The sequence below is a fragment of the Arachis ipaensis genome, chromosome B1 (genome assembly GCF_059453495.1).
Source record: "Arachis ipaensis isolate K30076 ecotype BB chromosome B1, ASM5945349v1, whole genome shotgun sequence".
Classification (NCBI taxonomy): Eukaryota; Viridiplantae; Streptophyta; class Magnoliopsida; order Fabales; family Fabaceae; genus Arachis; species Arachis ipaensis.
Genome location: NC_142436.1, coordinates 140,937,819 through 140,956,914, shown reverse-complemented (window position 1 = coordinate 140,956,914; position 19,096 = coordinate 140,937,819). Strand labels below are relative to the sequence as shown.

At 34.9% G+C, this 19,096-nt stretch overlaps 4 protein-coding genes and 1 non-coding gene across 5 annotated transcripts; 3 read left to right on the top strand and 2 right to left on the bottom strand.

Annotated features, from left to right (window-relative positions):
• Positions 1 to 282: 282 nt before the first annotated feature.
• On the top strand, positions 283 to 2,536 carry LOC107636269 (endonuclease/exonuclease/phosphatase family protein). The gene is made up of 3 exons (XM_016339794.3): positions 283 to 1,096; positions 1,201 to 1,311; positions 1,713 to 2,536. The coding sequence occupies exons 1-3, from the start codon at positions 380 to 382 to the stop codon at positions 2,295 to 2,297; spliced, it is 1,413 nt and encodes a 470-aa protein (XP_016195280.1). The 5' UTR covers positions 283 to 379; the 3' UTR covers positions 2,298 to 2,536.
• Positions 2,537 to 4,921: 2,385 nt separating this feature from the next.
• TRNAF-GAA (transfer RNA phenylalanine (anticodon GAA)) lies at positions 4,922 to 4,994 on the bottom strand. Its single transcript has one exon. It is a non-coding gene; the product is annotated as a tRNA-Phe (tRNA).
• A 4,000-nt stretch (positions 4,995 to 8,994) lies between these two features.
• Positions 8,995 to 12,633, top strand: LOC107636279 (L-ascorbate oxidase homolog). The gene is made up of 6 exons (XM_016339803.2): positions 8,995 to 9,398; positions 9,473 to 9,582; positions 10,735 to 11,005; positions 11,085 to 11,533; positions 11,626 to 11,991; positions 12,082 to 12,633. Exons 1-6 carry the CDS (start codon positions 9,261 to 9,263, stop codon positions 12,371 to 12,373), a joined length of 1,626 nt encoding a protein of 541 aa, XP_016195289.1. The 5' UTR covers positions 8,995 to 9,260; the 3' UTR covers positions 12,374 to 12,633.
• Positions 12,634 to 13,244: 611 nt separating this feature from the next.
• Positions 13,245 to 16,301, top strand: LOC107636289 (U3 small nucleolar RNA-associated-like protein). Its single transcript, XM_016339811.3, has 6 exons — positions 13,245 to 13,821; positions 14,026 to 14,682; positions 14,869 to 15,309; positions 15,428 to 15,600; positions 15,718 to 15,901; positions 15,984 to 16,301. Exons 1-6 carry the CDS (start codon positions 13,417 to 13,419, stop codon positions 16,077 to 16,079), a joined length of 1,956 nt encoding a protein of 651 aa, XP_016195297.1. The 5' UTR covers positions 13,245 to 13,416; the 3' UTR covers positions 16,080 to 16,301.
• Positions 16,302 to 16,397: 96 nt separating this feature from the next.
• Positions 16,398 to 18,618, bottom strand: LOC107636297 (orotidine 5'-phosphate decarboxylase). Its single transcript, XM_016339819.3, has 6 exons — positions 18,284 to 18,618; positions 17,782 to 18,160; positions 17,548 to 17,706; positions 17,291 to 17,463; positions 17,055 to 17,160; positions 16,398 to 16,738 (listed from the first exon to the last, which is right to left on the bottom strand). Exons 2-6 carry the CDS (start codon positions 18,133 to 18,135, stop codon positions 16,709 to 16,711), a joined length of 822 nt encoding a protein of 273 aa, XP_016195305.1. The 5' UTR covers positions 18,136 to 18,160; positions 18,284 to 18,618; the 3' UTR covers positions 16,398 to 16,708.
• Positions 18,619 to 19,096: the final 478 nt, after the last annotated feature.

Sequence of the window (19,096 nt, the reverse complement as noted above, 5' to 3'; positions counted from 1 at the left end):
TTCTTGATTTGGATCATCAAAAAAAACTAAGAGAAAATGAAAAAAGTGGAGTGACCTACAACTAATTATTTTTTCTTCTCCTATGAGATGAAAATATATAAAAAAAATAAAAAATATACAATTACATATTTACCCTTTATTAAAAAAATAATTTACATATAAAAAAGAGTATTAATGTAATTTCACTTGATTATGATTTTTTCTCTCTTTACTTTTCTTTCCATAAAAAAAAATTCTTCTTATTTTTTTTTCATCTATTTTTTTTTTATTCAAACAATATAAATTTTAATATTGAAGGAGTGCCGTTTTGGACAAACATTCCCTCCGAGTTTGTCGTTTCAATTGCATTGCAAAAGCGGCTTCAAATTTCAAAATTGAAATGAAACGAGTACCACTGCTGCACTGCATCTCCTGTTTTTCATCATTTTCATCGTCGTTAGTCTCTGTGAGGTTTCTTCTCTTGAACCCTAGAACTCCGAAACAATCCCTAATCCCTGTATTTCACAATTCCATTCCAATCAAAATGTCTTGGGCATGCAAAAAATGCACCTTTGTAAACCCTCCTTCCCAAAAATCCCAATGCGAAATCTGCTTATCTTCCTCTTCGTCCTCCCCGCCCCCGCTTCCGTCTTCCTCTTCTTCTTCGCCCCCAAAGTGGTCGTGCAAGGCTTGCACTTTTCTCAACCCTTTCAAAAACTCTGCTTGCGAAGTTTGCGACACTCGCTGCCCCGTTCTCTCCCTTTCCAACATCGACGATTTGAACGACACACTTCAAGACGCTGAGAACGACGCTTCTGTGGGCTCTGTCTTCTTCCCTCTTCGCCACTGTAAGAGGAAGGCCACCTATGACGACGATTCTGCTGAGCCAGCGCCATTTCGAGACGTAAAGACCAAATCCTCCAATGACTCCATCCATCTCAGTAGTGATGATGAGCTTGTTCCTGAGGGAAAAAATGCTGCTTCGGGCAAAGACTTCACTACATTGAAGATATTAAGCTACAATGTATGGTTTAGGGAGGATTTGGAGTTGAACAAGAGGATGAAAGCTATTGGTGACCTTGTTCAACTTCATTCCCCTGATTTTATCTGCTTCCAGGTTTCACTTTCTTATTCTTTAGTTCTTTACTTCTAGTGTGTGTGTGTTAAAATGCAATTTAAGTTTATTAGGGTTCGTCTTATTTTGACCCAATTGTGCTTCAGGAGGTTACTCCAAATATATTTGACATTTTCAAGCAATCCAGCTGGTGGAATGCGTATCGTTGTTCGGTTTCTTCTGACAAGGCTTATTCAAGACCATATTTTTGTATGCTGGTATAAAGTTCCTGACTTTTTAACTACATTTTTGTAAAGTTCATACTTTTTACTACATTTTTGTCTGATTATGTTGTGATATATATATATATATATATATATATATCTGCCTGATTTGTACTAATGCCCCATTTGTAGTTTAGTTCTACATTTGATCACATGCTGCATTCATTATGTTGTGATATATATTAATCTGCATGTCATATTTTTCTGTTAATGTGCATTTTATTAAGGGGGTTCTTCACGTAATAGAACCAAACATTTTTATGTGCATTTTATTGTTTACACACACACACATTATTTTATAGTTTAGCCTGTGAATGTAGTATTCTTGTTTTTGTATTTAGCGCTTTTAAAGGAGTTATTATGCCTTAGTAACATACTCGTCAAATTAATTGTAGTTAAGCAAGCTGCCAGTGAAATCTTTCAGCAGCAAACCCTTTAGCAATTCTATAATGGGAAGAGAACTGTGCATTGCTGAGGTCGAAGTTGCAGGTGGCAAGTCGTTGGTTGTTGCTACTAGCCATCTTGAAAGCCCCTGCCCGGCTCCACCAAAATGGGATCAAATGTACAGCAAGGAACGAGTGCAGCAGGCCAATGAGGCTCTGAGCCTTCTCAAGAAGTACCCAAATGTTATCTTTGCTGGTGACATGAACTGGGACGATAAATTGGATGGTGAATATCCTTTACAAAATGAGTGGGTTGATGCCTGGTCTGAGCTGAGGCCAAAGGAAATTGGTTGGACATATGATACCAAATCGAACCAGATGTTATCGGGTAACCGTACTCTCCAGAAGCGGTTAGATCGGTTTATATGCCGTTTCCATGATCTTATGATAACTAGTATTGACATGATTGGGAAGGATGCAATACCCGGTGTGATATACACCAAAGAGAAGAAAGTTAGAAAAGAGATAAAACAACTGGTACTCCCTGTTTTGCCTAGTGATCATTATGGCCTGCTCTTGACAATTTCAAACAAGTAATGCGCTCTGAAGAATCCGGCCAATGGAACCATTAATCTCACTCAATGGCATGTTTTGCATGCAGTTTTTGTATAGACTAAAGGAGAGGTAGTTGACATTCTAGGTGGGTACAGACTGCAGAATGCTGCCTTCGTTTTGGTTTTATATTTTCAACGAATTGCGTGTCTTTCTCTCTATTCTCTAGTTCCTATGCTTATCACATCACTGGTAGAATACACATTCATGAATGATTCGTATATTGAAAATGCCAGCATATATACATTCGTGAACTGTCCCCACTTTCATCCTTAGAAAATAGAAATACCAATGCCATGTTTGAACTTCGAATTGATGTTGTTCTTGCTTGCGAAATAGAGGTATCAAATGAGCTTATGCGCTTTGAGGCTGATCGTCCAATCCTTGAATTCCGAGCTTTTCTTTCTGGTGTGACGTGAATAGCGCGAACAAATGAGGGGGAGTATACCTGCAAAGGCACTCCGAAGCTTAAGTCAGTATATTGTGCAATATCTTACTTACCGAAAAAAATATTTTACCTGGCTTTTATATGGTAGACTGCTCGGCTATTACGTCTTTAGTATTTAAAGTCGGTTATAAAAAGATAGGTAACGTCCTTTGATTGTATTACCGTTTTGTCGTCGGTTATGACGGAGCATTTATCTGACCGAGTTATGGCTCATGAATGGAGGAGCTATAACGGACCATGATGTAAAATCCAGGAATGGAGTGGAATCAAGTCAAATGAATGGAATAATATGTTTCTTCTATTGTTTGGATAAATGGATTCCACTCTACACCTCAAAATTAGGAGGAATGAAATTTGGAGGCTTTTAGTGAAAATAAATGAAATTTTTTTTTGAATCAAAGGGAGCTCAACATAGCAGAGTGGAACAAATAGCAAAGCTATAACAATAATAAAACAAGATAACATATAACTTCTAGACACTGTGACACGGCCATCAACACCCACTCGATTCGCTTAATCCCAAAATATTTCACTCAATCATAAAATTACAAATGGAAGCCATATATCGACTTCTTCCATCATACATAAACCACCCATACATGGTCTAATTTGCCACTAAATGTAAATGATAGAAAAAAAAAATTTAGCTAATGATAACCTGTGAAAGTGGGTGGTGGGAACCCGAAACAAAAGTTGAAGATCCCCCACTGGGTTTTTTTTATTTAAATAATATAAGAAAATGATTAATTCCCAGAATGCACATGGGTAGAAAATTGGAACAAATTGCACATTGCCATCGAAGACGCACACGAAATGGAGCCTCCAATTCACCTGCATCACCCACGAAATGGAGCTTCCAACGCAGGCAGGGCCACACAAAATCACCATTTCATGTCTAGCATCCCCAGCTTGGAAGGAGAATTGACACGCTCCATTTCGCGTCTGCCCTGCCTACGTTGGAAGCTCTATTTCGTGAGTGATGCAGGTGAATTGGAGGCTCCATTTCGTGTGCGACTTTCTTGGAATGGAGTGCAATTCTATTTCGTGTGTGCTGCCCTTGAGATGGCCATGCACAATTTGTTCCAATTTTTCATCCATGGCATTCTGGGGATTAATCATTTTCTTATACTTATTTAAATAAAAAAGCGATCCCCATTCCCCCAGACAATAGAGGAGCTAATGATGCTATTAATTTAGATAAACTAAACCATAAATTCATGTAAAATCCATGGAAGCTGAATGAATTAGGAGATGTGAGTGCCTGCATGCATGAGGAAGCTCTACATAAACTATTCTCTCGTGTCTCTGCCTCAAGCATAAGCATAGATTGAGTGGACCCATAAGTTCTCTTCATATTTCAGACAGCATTAAGGTTGCTATTATATGGCTGACCCCGCAATCCTGTGAAGTTGGAAGTCACAGTAATGATCCTGATGCATAGTTTTCAATGCAAATTATACTATTGGCGTACGTAGTATAGTACAGTAATGTTCTTGCCGACAACATCTACCGTTGCCCTTTTGTACGAACTGTAATATGAACAATCACCAAGCTAAGACCGCGTATGTAGTTGGACCACAATAACAATTAAATGATGATTTTGTATAGTACTAGTATTCCATTTTGCGAGCATCTTCCGGGATAATTGAATTGATTTTTCTTATGACTGAACTACTAATTCAAACATGAACGAGCTAAATGCCAATGTATATAATAATCACCAGCATAATGCGGTCAATCATTTAGTGTAGCATCTTTTAACCAACAATTAAATAAATGGATATAGTTTATTCCACCCTTAGCTTATGCAGAAGAATGATGAATCTTTCTTTAATGGTTTTATCTAGATTGGAACAACACCCCACCGACGGCATATTGCTTACATACTTAGCATGAAATATCCGTCATTGATCTCATTGTTTAAGGAACGTAACCTTAATTTATGATGACTAGGGATGGGTCTTCGTCTGGGGCCCCTATCCATGCTTGTAACCCTACCAGGCAGCTTTTGTTTCCCATTCATCACGTGAACAATTGCAGCAGACACAATTACGAACAAAACACAGAAACGCAAATCAGTTGCTTTTGTTGCTGGCACCCATCACCTATGCTACCACCGACTATGGAACCATGAAACTAAACAAAACAGCAACATACAAAATGCGGTGAGCGTGGATCGAACACGCGACCTTCAGATCTTCAGTCTGACGCTCTCCCAACTGAGCTATCCCCGCAATTTATTTTCTATTTTATTTAGCCTACTCTTAGCATTGTTAGATGCGACCAATTTTGTTCAGCTGATGCTGTACATATAGGATAACATAAACTTTTTAATAACTGTATAAAGCCGCACCAAGTGTAAACTAATAAGTTTTTTGTGATTATTTATTTCCTAACAGAAGTGTTTAATGAAAGTATAAAACCTTACCACAATCATTTTCATTCAACTTTTTTTTATTCAATAAATTGATAAATTTGTCTTGCAACCGTACAACTATACAAAGAATTTTTTATCTTTAATAAATTATAGAATAAGATGAACAAATAAAAAGAATTTATATAAAATAACGAAAAAATTCTTCAACCAATCAAGATACCTAACCAATTTATTATAACTTATTTTACATTTATGGACGGAAACTTTTTATACTCTAACTACTTTTTTTTTCTTCTTTTTTTTTTTCTTTTTTTTTTAATTATTATTGTCCTAATTGTTGACCACTATTTTTTTCTTTTCTTATTTATTTTTTTATTTTTTTTCTTTTTTTTTTCTTTTTCCTACTTTATCATTATCACCATCACCATTATCAATATTTTTTTAGTTAAATTTCAGACAATGAATTTAATGATTCATTCAATTATAAAATGACACTATTAAAAAATTTCAATTCAAAATTAAGAAATTTCATGTATCATGATTAAAACTCTTATTCCTCTTTCTCTTCTTCTTTTTCATCATTATGATCATTTTTATCATCTTTTTTTTTTCTTTCATATTTTTATAATTCTTATTTTACCCTCTTAACAAGAATCTGTGTCTTGATTAAAAGTTTTTGGTGTCAAAATTAAAAAATTTCTTGTGTCACGGTTAAAAAATTTTGGTACAATTTTTTGTTAAATTCTGCATAACTCAACTCTTCCTCCTTATCCTCTTCTTCTTCAATTTAATACCACACAATCAATTAAGTGATAATAAAATACATTATTTAGTTAGAAATGACATAGAAATTTTTATAAAGGACACAAAATCACAAGTCCAAAACCTTAACTCACTCAACCAACAAAATACATCAATTTGTTGTAAATGACAAAGAAATGGCTAAACCTCTTATATATGAATTCAATACTAACCAACTATTTAAATGGTAAGAAAAGTACATCGTTTAGTTAAAAATAACACGGATAAGAAATTTCTATGTCACGGTTAAAAAAATTCGGTATCAAAATTAAGAAATTTTCTGTGTTGCGGTTAAAAAATTTTGATGTTATTTTTTTAGATAAATGCTGCACAATTCAAAACTACTTCTTCCTCCCTCCTCCTCTTTTTCCTCGTCGTTGTCATTATCACCGTTTTCTTCTTCTTTTTGTTTTACATTTTCATAATTCTTGTTCATCATCTTAACAAGAACTTATATCATGATTAAAAAATTTTGGTATCAAAATTAAAAAAATTGTGTATAAAGATTAAAATTTTTTTGTGCTATTTTCTAATAAGTTTTGCATAACTTAAAACTCCACCTCATCGTCGTGGTCGTCATAGACATAGTCATCATCATTATCTTTTTCTTCTTCTCGTAATTTTTATTTCACCCTCTTAATAAAAATATGTGTCACGGTTAAAAAATTTCGATATCAAAATTTAAAAACTTCTTAAAATTAAAAATTTTGATGTTATTTTCTCACAAATTCTGTGTAACTCATCTTTTTCTTCGTATCGTAATCTTTTTTTCTTTTTGTTATTTATTTTTTATTTTTTTCTTAATTTTTTTTGTTTATTGTTTTAATAAAAATAAAAATTAAAAAATTAAAAAAATCAAAGAAAAAATATTTGTTAGATACATTCGTCGGAAAGAATAGAAAAAAAGAAAAAAAGAGAATACGGTAACAACAATAACAATAAAAAAATAATGATAAAAAAAAACATACAAAAAAAAAGAAAATATTCATAATAAAAAATAGGAGATACATTTGTGTTAGTGGAGAGTTAGATACGCTCAGTTTTTCATTAATAAAATTAATTTTCGTTGAATTTAAATTAACTTAATTAAATTTAATTACTAAAAAAATTTAAATTTGTAGTGAACCTGATAAAACAATAAGAATAAGTTTGTCCTTTACTGGTTATATTTTATGTTAGACGAGGGAATCCAAATTGACAGTCCAGACCAGAGTACAGACGCATGTGAATTCATCAAACCTCGATGTTGAGTGAGTATAAAAATTGGAAGAAATGAAATACTATATGAGCTGTGCTGTGCTGTGTAGGCTTGCACCTTCCAGCCTTCCAGGGTGCTTAAAGTATAAAATATTAAAATGGATTTAGATTAGATTAATGGGCACCACTTTGGGAAACATGTGATCTGATCCAGACGGTCCATTATTAAGACCCTGCAACCCCCGTGCTCACAAGTCACAACTCAATCCCATCTCTTAAATTTTCATTTTGGCTTCCGAACAAAATAACCCAGGACCCGCTTCTCCTCTTCTCACTTGTCGCGCTGCCCTTAACACAAATAGTATAGTTTTACTTTACTTTTATGAAATTTATTTTTTTATAACACATCTAAAATTTACAGATATTAAATTGACGAAACTCAACTTAATAATTTAGACAATAATTAAAAAAGATTATATTTTTTAAAAATATATAAAAAATCTATAATACTCTTTTACATATTATAAAAATTCATACACAAAATTATTCATATAAGAGATTTTACTTATTTTCTTTTATATTTTTACTCGTTAATTCTATGTAAAATTTAGTATACATTAGCAAATGTCTAAATTATTTATATAAAATTTGTTAAAATTAGTGATATGAAAAATAAACAAATTACTACCTGTTTAATATGTCTTTATATCAAGTTAATAAATATCAAATTAATTTTATTATTATGTGTAATTTATTTTCAATACATGATTAGATAACAATTTATTCTTCGATTAAGTCAAAAATTACAATTAAGTTCTAAACTTATCAAATTTTATATTAGTAATTATGGTTAATTAAGTTGAAACTTTCATATGTCATTATTTGGTATTACTTTAACCATTAGCTATAATTTCTTACTTTAAAACTAAAAGAAGAATTTTGCTTCTTTTAACAATAATTATAAATTATTAAATAATTTAATATATTTAACTAAATTGTCATATAATAATTTTTAATTATAAATTTTATAAAAATATAAATATATGTGAGTTTTTTTTTTTTTATTATTCGTAGATTTTTCTCAATTTTTATGAAACTTTATTATCACAAAAAAGATAGAATAACAAGAATAGATAATAATTTTAAAAATTACATAATTAAAAAATGGCATTATCACACTCTTACTTTTATCGATGAAGATACAAATTATGTAGCACCAACTTAAAAAAAAATGTGGCCTTAAATAAAAAGCGACGGCTCAAAATATTGAATGCAATATAATTTCCTTCATTAGATTAAAAGTTAAATTAGTCTCTAAAAAATATTTATTTTTAAATTTATTTTTAAGAAATTTTATCACTAAATTAGTTATTTAAAAATTATAAATTAATTATTTTTATTTTTTAATTACTTAATTAGTATTTTTTATCAATAATTAATAATACGATATGTTAACTCATATCATACATGATACTTAGTATATTCAATTAGACGTTGAACAAATATATTTATAAAAATTTATCAATTTAGTATCGTTAAGTTATATTAGAATTATGGCTTATATAATTAAAAAAATAGACTAAATTAATAAATTTTTATAAATATATCTTATCAGTGTCTAATTGAATATACTAAGTATTATGTATGTTGTTAGTTAATATATAATAACATTAATTATTGACAAAAATTATTAATTGAGTGAAAAAAAAGACAAAAATAATTATGTAATTTTTTAAAAATTAATTTAATTAATAAAAATTTTTAAGAATAAATTTTAAAAATAATTAATTTTTTAGAGACTAATTTGTAAATTAACTCTTCCTTCATTAGTTGAATGGGATGCAGTGCACTCGCCGAAAGAGAGAATCACATTAATTTGCTCTCGTTGTCCTCGTAGAATTGCGCTAAATTGCGAATACTATTAGTCCATTACTAGTTACTAGTTGTAGATGTAATAACCTACGCCTAGTGAGTAGTGAGTCTGTGAGTGTGTTGTGTTGTCAATTATTAATATCATAAATAAATAATAGAACGCCTTCGGTATACATAACAACTGACAGATCTACGCTTTCCAAATCTCAAGCAAACAACACTCTTCCTTTCCAGTTGAGTGTGTTTGCAAAAAATGAGGCCATGCATTCTTCTCTTTTCTTCTCTCATTCTTCTTCTTCTATCCTGTTCTGTAAACTCTGAAGACCCCTACAGGTTCTTCACTTGGAAGGTCACCTATGGTGACATCTACCCCCTTGGTGTTAAACAACAGGTACTCCTCCATCCCTTTTTCTTTCCTTAACAACTTACTAACTAAATAACCGCTTTTCAATTCCGTTCTTGCAGGGGATCTTGATTAACGGCCAGTTCCCGGGTCCTCATATTGACGCCGTTACTAATGACAACTTGGTTATCAGTGTCTATAACTACCTCAGAGAACCCTTCCTCATTTCATGGTACACTTCTTCTTCTTCTTTGTCTAAGTCTTAACATTCTTGCGTGTTATCTTCATAGTTGTTTTTATTTATTTTTTGTTTCTCATTAAAAGTAAGATGCAGGGGAATGTATGCTACTACATCTATTATTAAGAATATTTAAAGGTTCTTCCCTTTTAGTTCAGACACCCCATGTTTTTCGCTTTCACTTTACTGCTTGTTCACGTGCATTATCTTCTCTTGGATTGGATATATAGGGAACTTATTTTTCAAAGCGTCATTCTTTTTCCTTATAGAAACTTGCATATTTGATCTTTTTGGGTTCGTTTGTTTGACAAAGTGCTAATTAAAAAAGGTTATAATAATATTAGCTCGCGAAGGGATTTATTATTATTTAATTTAAAAATTTCTTAGAAATGAGATGAGAGCATAGAGGCTTAGCCTGTCCTTTTGGCCACTTTATCAAATTTCTCTTTTAATTGTAAACCCCTTTCAAACAAACAGCCAATTAGAAATTAGAATCCATTCTCGGTGGTGATTTGTATTTTGTAGTCAAATTAAATCGCACGCCAATATTAATTAACATATAAACATGAATTTTATGGGCAGCTGTCAACTGAGGGAATATATAGATGGATCCACAAGTAGATAAAAAAAAATACACGGAGTAGCTGGCAATTTAAGAATTTTGGCTGTATTGACAGCATCTTTTAGTGTTATTGATTATTCTTTACTTTGGGACCAAATTGGTTATTGAGCAGTCAAAATTGTAACAGAATAGAAGTATTCCCGAAATAGGATACTCTGTTGCAGATTTCTTAAGGGGAAGTGCTAGTGTAGATAATCTACCTTGACTTGTTTGTATAGTTTACATATTTTTGTATTATCTCTTTTTACTATTGTATTTATGTTAATTTACTTTCCAATGATAAGTAAGAAAGGCATCTCTGGTTCTTGATTGAGAAATGGATTCAAAATAATTATAATCAATCATTTTTAATTTTGAAAAGAACAAAAGTATTTCAATTGCTACAAATATGGATTATTAAAAAAAAATAAGACATGAATTTGGATATTTCCCTTCGACTTAAGACCTAACAAAATTAGCATTTTATTTGACATATATGCATAGTTGATAGTTGATAATGTGGAGTGATGCGAGTTGTGGTGCAGGAATGGGTTACAACACAGAAGAAATTCATGGCAGGATGGAGTGTCTGGCACAAACTGTCCAATCCCACCTGGCAGGAACTTCACTTACAATATCCAAGTCAAAGATCAGATTGGCAGCTTCTTCTACTTCCCTTCTCTTGGAATGCACAAAGCTGCTGGAGCATTTGGCGCCATCAGAATCTGGAGCCGCCCTAAGATTCCCGTCCCTTTTCCTCCTCCTGCTGGTGACTTTTACATTCTTGCTGGAGACTGGTTCAAGCTAGATCACCATGTAAGCCCGGTTCCCCCTTCTCTATACATTCATCTCAAATACACTTTCTTCTTCTTTATGTAATTCTTGATAATTATAGAGATTGAGACGCCTCCTGGAGAATGGGCATAACCTTCCATTCCCTGATGGGCTTCTTATCAACGGACGCGGTTGGAATGGAAACACATTCACAGTAGATCAAGGTAAGACTTACAGATTCAGAATATCAAACGTGGGGCTCACAACATCCATCAACTTTAGAATCCAAGGCCACAAGATGAAACTTGTGGAGGTCGAAGGATCTCATACTCTTCAGAACACCTACTCCTCCCTTGACATCCATCTTGGACAGTCCTATTCCGTGCTCGTCACTGCCGATCAACCTCCCAAGGATTACTACATTGTTGTATCTACGCGTTTTACCAGACGGGTCCTCACAACTACGTCTGTTCTTCACTACAGCAATTCTCACACCGGGGTATCGGGTCCTGTTCCTGGAGGCCCCACCACTGATATTGTTTCCTCTGTTTTTCAGGCCAGAAGCATCCGGTATACATACATTATTGCGATAGTCCTTTCTTGAATTACAAGCAATTTGATCAAATTAACTAATAACTAACATGCTTCCATGTTCAAACCAGGTGGAACCTGACAGCAAGTGGACCAAGACCAAATCCTCAAGGATCTTACCACTATGGAATGATCATACCCACTCGAACCATCATGCTCGCAAACTCTGCTCCCTATATCAATGGCAAGCAGAGGTTTGCTGTAAACAGTGTGTCTTATGTTCAGCCGGATACACCATTGAAACTCGCGGACTACTTCAACATTGGTGGAGTCTACTGGGTGGGAAGCATGCCTACCAACCCCACCGGGGGAAACGGTTATCTCCAAACTGCAGTGATGGGGGCAAACTTCCATGAATTTGTGGAGATTGTGTTCCAAAACTGGGAGGATACTGTGCAGTCATGGCATATTGATGGCTATTCGTTCTTTGTTGTAGGGTAAGCTTATCATACAGTACACTTGCATTATATAAATTTATTACAAAAAGGTAAGAATTTGTGTGGATTGAACTGAATTGAATTGAATAGGTTTGGGAGTGGGCAGTGGACGGTTAATAGTAGAGGAAGCTACAATTTGAGAGACACAGTAGCAAGATGCACAACACAGGTATATCCAAGGTCATGGACTGCAATATACATGCCACTGGACAACGTGGGAATGTGGAACATAAGGTCTGAGAACTGGGCAAGGCAATACTTGGGACAACAATTTTATCTGAGAGTATACACACCTTCAGGATCATGGAGGGACGAATATCCGGTGCCAAAGAATGCACTTCTCTGTGGCAGGGCAACTGGTCGTCGCACTAGGCCTTTCTGATTTGATTCTAGCTACTTACATTTCTATCGTGTCACGAGAGGGTGACACCATTCATGTCCATTTGATTCTATTAATTTATGCTTACCATATTTGCGGGGATTTTAGTTTTACTATCGACAACTCATCTTCAGCTGCTCATTTTTTTAACGGATGGTGCACAATTTGTGATCTATGCTTGTAATGTTGCTTGGCCAACAAAATTCAACCACAATCGAATAATTCTCCTTTTTTTTTAATAATATTTGCAGTTTGCTGCCAAATGTTGTACGCATTAAGTTCTTTTAATCCTTATTGAAATATTACATCATGTGCCTAATAGAAATTAATCATCATGTGCCTAATAGAAATTAATCAAAGCTAGATAGAGATACGAATTTATATTTCAATTGACAAAAGGTCCTAATTTCGAAAATTCTAATTCTAATATGGTAATTCAACAAGCCAAGAGTCAAGTTGGTATATTAATATATACACATATATATAACAATTAACAAAATGTTCTATGTATATTAAAAATCGTTATTAAATTAGTTGTTATATATATTAATTTATAATTTTTTTTCCAATCAAATAATCAGCTAAAATAATCAAACTTGTAACAGACGAATAATTAAAATTGTTTATAATAGTATAATAATTTTTTATGAGATATCAAAAATATATTTTTTCTAGCCAATAATTGATTAGGGGCTAATTTTTAGGAACATAATTTAACCATTAACTATCTTCATGAATTTTTAGTGGCACAGCCACCTGGGGATACACATGAAGTGTATGAGGCACCACCAAACCAAACAAAATATCTAGAAATTTTTTCTTTTTATTTGGGCCAAGTTTACAAAAGTTTCTAATAGACCAATTTCATATTTTTAGGGTATAATCTGCCAACTAATCTAGTGAAGCTGAATATACGCCCACAAAGCCCAATCCAACTAAAACCCTTCTTCAACCTCATCAACGAAGCACAGCATCATTCGCGCCTTCGCGGTTGACGGTGGTCTTCCTCCATTCATCAGAACGGAGTCGCACACGAAGCAGGAGACATGGCGGACGTAGTGCAGTACAGAATGGAAAGCATGCTCGACGAGCTCGACGACCTCGAGCAGCGCGGCCTCTTCAGCCGCCTCGAGATAGCCGAGATCGTGAAACAGCGCCGCAAATTCGAGTACAGGCTGAAGCGGCCGTGTCCTCTCAAGCAGGACTTCCTTGCCTACGTGGACTATGAGACTCAGCTTGACGCCCTCCGCGGCCTCCGCAAGAAGTCGGTTGCTCGCGAGCTCAAGAAGCAGGGTAACAAGAAGCTCAAGAAGTCCAAGTCCGATGCCGCTGGTATGCGCAGAATCGTGGAGATTTATGAGCTAGCTTTGAAGCGTTACAAGGGCGACATTGATCTCTGGTTTCGCTACCTTGAGTTCTGCAGGCAGAGGAAAAACGGTAGAATGAAGAAGGTAGCTTCCTGTTAATCATTTCATCTTAACCTAAAATTATAGATATACCTGATTGTTTAAGACATAGATAATAACTTTTTAATTTGGTGTGCACATTACACAGGATTATTAAAGGACGAATTTATGAATTGTGATTTGTTTTAAGAGTTCAATTTTGTTTATGCTTAGGTGGTATGAGCATTTTGGCCTTTTGAAATTTTGTAGGCACTGGCAAAGGTTATTAGGTTTCATCCCAAGGTACCTGGAGTTTGGATTTACGCTGCGGCTTGGGAATTTGATAATAACTTGAATGTAGCAGCTGCTCGTGCTTTGATGCAGGAAGGTCTCAGAGTTTGTCCAACATCAGAAGACCTTTGGGTAGAGTACCTTCGGATGGAACTTGTATACCTAAATAAGTTGAAGGCGCGCAAGGTTGCTTTGGGCGAGGATGAGGGGACTCTCACTCGTGATCCTAGAACTGCTGATGAGAAGCAGTGGAGAGATGAGAACAAAGAGTTGTTTATGACCCTTGATGAAAAAGATAATAGTGATGAGCAGAATGTTGAGGGTGGTGAGTTGAGGCAGAAACAAGAATTATTTGAAGAGCATGGTATGAACATCTATCGAACTGTCTATGAAGGAGCACTTGAAGCTGTTCCTTCAAGTCTCAGTCTTAGGAAGCGCTTTTTTGAGATATTGGAGGGTACAAATTTAGCGCATTATGAAGATTTAAGAAAGGATATATTGCATGATATGAAGAGGGATTTTTCAACAAAACCAGAATTCTGGAACTGGCTTGCAAGGCAAGAATGTGACATTGAAAATATGCTGGTGGATATTAGCGAAGAAGTCCTAGATCCCCGGGTGCAAAAAGCAGTTCAGGTATGTTCCTGTGTAAGCACTGAACTGGATGAGCAATAGTAATTTGAATTAAGTGACTGAGATTTGTCAATGCCTTGAACTTAACATTATGGACAAGGAAGGATGTTCTAAGGAAAATATTGATTGGATCATTGTCTTGTATGCCATATTGATGTATTGAACTTTGGGCTGTTTTTGATTTTGCAGGTTTATGAGGAGGCTTTAAAATCTGTTCCTTCAGGTGTCATGTTTAGCATGTATGCAGAATTTCTAATGGGTATTGTAGCTCCTAAAGGAGAAAATAGGTTATCATCTGGTCTTTCAGTAAAATATACATCCCATTTACTTGAAGTGTATGAAAGGGCTGAAAGCATGGAGTGCATTACTGAATATCTTGCTTGCAAACACGTGTCCTTGTATTTGCAGTTGAGACAATTGGATAAGGCAAGGAAACTAGCTAGAAAACTTAGCAGTGGAAAACTTGCTGAATCAGTTCAGTTATGGGAATTAAGGATCACTATAGAAATTAGATGTATCACAATGAATTCGACATTGCCAAGTGATGCTGATCTGCAATCCCTCTTTGAACTCTTTAGGCAAATTCTGACAAAAGTTAGTGCTTCCAAATCAGAGAATTTGTGGGTACAGGTATGCTGTCACAACCAGTTTCTCACTTCCCTTCAATCAGTCTTGTCTCATATAAAGTCAGCTTCAATCATATTACCTCACTTTATGGTATCTATATTGTTCTGTCACTCAAATGCAGGGACTTAAATTCTATGCAAATCAAAGAGAGTATTTTGATAAACTAGTGGAGATATCGGTTGTTATTTTGACCAGAGATGGTGGCAGTGAAAATGGGTTTTCCCTTTCAGCTGCCATTGTGAACTTTATACTTCAAAAGGATGGAATTCAGCAGGCCAGACATATATATAAGCGGTATGTGCTGTGTGGCATTAGTTCAGCGCGATGTTATACTTATAACTATACATGCTTCATTTCTGGGAGATTCTCTTTCATGTTTCCTTTGATTCCTGAATTGGTTTCTTATTGCAGATATGTAGCATTACCACGTCCCGGGCTTGCTTTATATAAAAGCTGCATTGACTTGGAAGCAAACTATGCATCATTAGGTGATAAAGATGGTCTCGTAAATGCCAGGAAATTATATGAATCTGCACTTGCAACTTATGACCAAAATGTCAGCTTGTGGCAAAATTACTACCGAATGGAGACCAAGGTAAAGTTCTTCTGCTTGGGATGGTTATTAATCAAACTGAATAGTGAAGTATATGACTTTTTTTGGGGGGTTTATTTTGCAGATGGGAACATCAGAAAAGGCTACTGCAATCTATTGGCGCGCAAGGAAAATACTCAAAGATGCTGGTGAATTTATTGCATCCACGGATTTGTCATGATAATTTATAAATTTCAATTAAGATCCCGGCTTATTGCAGTCCAATTTTGACCACCTTTTTTCCTTTATAAATTTGTTGTTATTGACGAGGCTATACTTAAATTTGGTATTTCATCTGGAATTTTCTCTTTCTTGGTTGTCATTGTAACGCTCTCCACCCGAATATGTGTCTGTTGGGTATTGCTAATGAGATGTTTCACGCATTGTATAGTCTTATACCAAAGTGGCAAGACTGCTTTCATTTACGTTATATGGGATTTTCAATTGCAAGAAGAAAAATGATTAGAAAGAGAATCGCATAACATAAAACCGAAACGTAGTGTAGAAAATATTTAGCATTAAACTAAAATTAGAGAGTGGGAAAAATAATATACGTTTTGTTGTAGAGGTTGATAATTAACTTTTTCACCAGATTCGTGTCATGCATGAGGCTAGCACATAGAAGGCATTATATATCATATATTAGTCTATTAAATATACAAAGTAAAGCACATTCCACCTAGGTGGACTACAGGAGAATTTTTTTTTTTCTTTACTATATACTCTTTTCTGGGAAGAAGAGGGGAGGGTGGGTGGTGGGAACTGAGGAGGGTAAGTTGCTGGGATACCAGTTGAGTTTTTTTGGCGCTTCTATACTCTTGGCCACTGTGGACTCACTACCTGCAACAACCAGTTGACCATATGTGTAAGTAGTAATGAACAAGGTTAACCAAAACACAAGAATAATCGTCTCTAAAACATACATGTCATTCTCTGTTCACGAATCTCATTTATTCCTTTTCTTTAGAGTTAGGAGAGGCGAAAAAGGTTAAGTAAACAAACCATTACTAATCAATGTTCCTCCCTTAGGCTATATTAAGTACTGATCAATCAATAGTCAATATGCAGAACGGTTAAACACATTACAGTCCCTACTTGGCCACTCCCTTCCCTCTCAAGACAACTGATCGCCAAATGTAAAATGTATATTGCTAACCTCAAGTGTGCTAAAGACTAATCTCATCCGGCTAGCAACAACCGATGGTTCCTCAGCTTGACCCATCACAGCTGTTTGTTCAAGTTGAAGAGTCTTTACCGGAAGCCTTCAATAAAAACAACGTAAGCAATATTGTGAACATCCAACATGCTTTTTTCTCACTTGTAAAAGTTACTACTCAATTAACTACACTCAGATAAGGAAAGATAACAAGTGTTTGCAAGAAAGAGTCTCACCAAGCCATTCCCTTCATATAATATGCATTCGCTATAAGAGCACAGAAGCCTTTCCACTGGAGTCTCACTTCATCTGACACTGGAGGCGTCGATGACCATCTAACAATAGTTGGTTGTGGTGTACACAAGATTGTGATGAATATAATGCTTAACCAAAAAATGCACTCATCAACCTGCATGAACATTAAGACAACTTAGAGATCTAGGACCAGCACAACTCATGAACCAGCTAGTTAAAATTCAAAGCAGAAAACTACCTCCTCTGAGATGATCTTAGATTTCAAGCTGGTGCTTCCACCGTAACTTGACATTGCTTCAATTTCAGTGCCAGAGTCCTTTATATCAGTAAGCTCTTTCCTCAATCCTTCATCAGTGCATCCAAGTGCATACGCATTTACCCCCGCAGTGATGAACTCCTAAGAATTAAGACAAATAAATCGGTTACTTGAATATAGAGAAGCAAGTTAATTAGGTTATGGCAGTGGACATACTTTTAGATTGTCACCTCCACCACGATCAATGAAGTTCCGGTAACGCCTAAACAAGCTGATTGCTATGTTGCGCGAGGATCGATATTCATCCTCCGATGAGATGGAATCGTGCAACCCGCAGTGCCATAGATGAAGGCTCTTGTGGTGCTTATCGCACTTGCCGGAGAAGGAGGAACTATGAAATATATTGCCACAGGGAGTAGCAGAAGGTGGTTTAGGAAAAGCAGAATTGCAATTTATTATAAAATTAACATTATTTGTTTTATAATAATTATAAGTTTGGTGCAGTGATGGTGCTGAATCTTGATGTGAATGGCACTTTAGAATAGCTCTGGGAGCATTCACCGTTAGCATGGTTGAACCATGATACTGTTCCCTTCTACAATAATCAACAATAGAAAAGCTTAAGCTACAAATTCAGAGCAGAAAAAAGAAGAGAGTTTGCGTTTTATTTGGTTAATAATATTATGGATAAATGAGAAATGGAGTGAAGAATGGATACCTGGTGAGGGAGTAATGAACTTAGGCGAAGTGGTGAGGAGTTGAAGCAGCGAAAGACGAAAATAGAGATTTGGGGAAAAGTAGATGAAATTAAGGAATGTGAGGCGAGAGGCATGGCATAATCGGAACCACGAATTCTACGAATGGCTTCGGGCTTCTGAGGATCGCTTTCATCTCTCAATCAAAATATCCCGGATTTCTTGGCTCTCTCTCAGTAATCGTTACGTGTATTCTTTCACCGACTAATCATTGCTATTTGCTACCACACCCTTCTCTTCTCCGATCACGGCTTAATTAGTAGTTAATAACTAAGAAGCTCATCCATCTTTTCCCGTTGACCGTTAAAATTAGTGTATTTATTAATTAATTCTCTTTTTTCTTTATGGGAAAGAATGATGAGCCAATGAAATATTTATACAATGTGCACAATGGAAGTTTAGAGAGTATTAGAGATATAATCATTAGTGTTACCTTTTCCCATTAGCTGAAGTTTTTGGGATGAGTGGTATCATGCATGGTATTAGAGCACTAGATCTGTAAGGTCAAGAGTTCGAGATTTGGTGAACCCCAAAATTAGTTTAAATTTTTCGCTAGTATTCGAATGGTTATTCTAGATAGTATGTGAGATGTTCATTTTGTAACTCAATAGCCCATTGTATCCCATTGTACACATTGTACAAATAGTCCATTGTCTCCCTAGCGATATCCTTTCTTTATACATAAAAAGAGATATGTATTTTTTTTGTGTGACATAAATTATATATGTATAATAGTTATAAATATAAGGTTAGTAAAAATGATAAATGCCTAATAT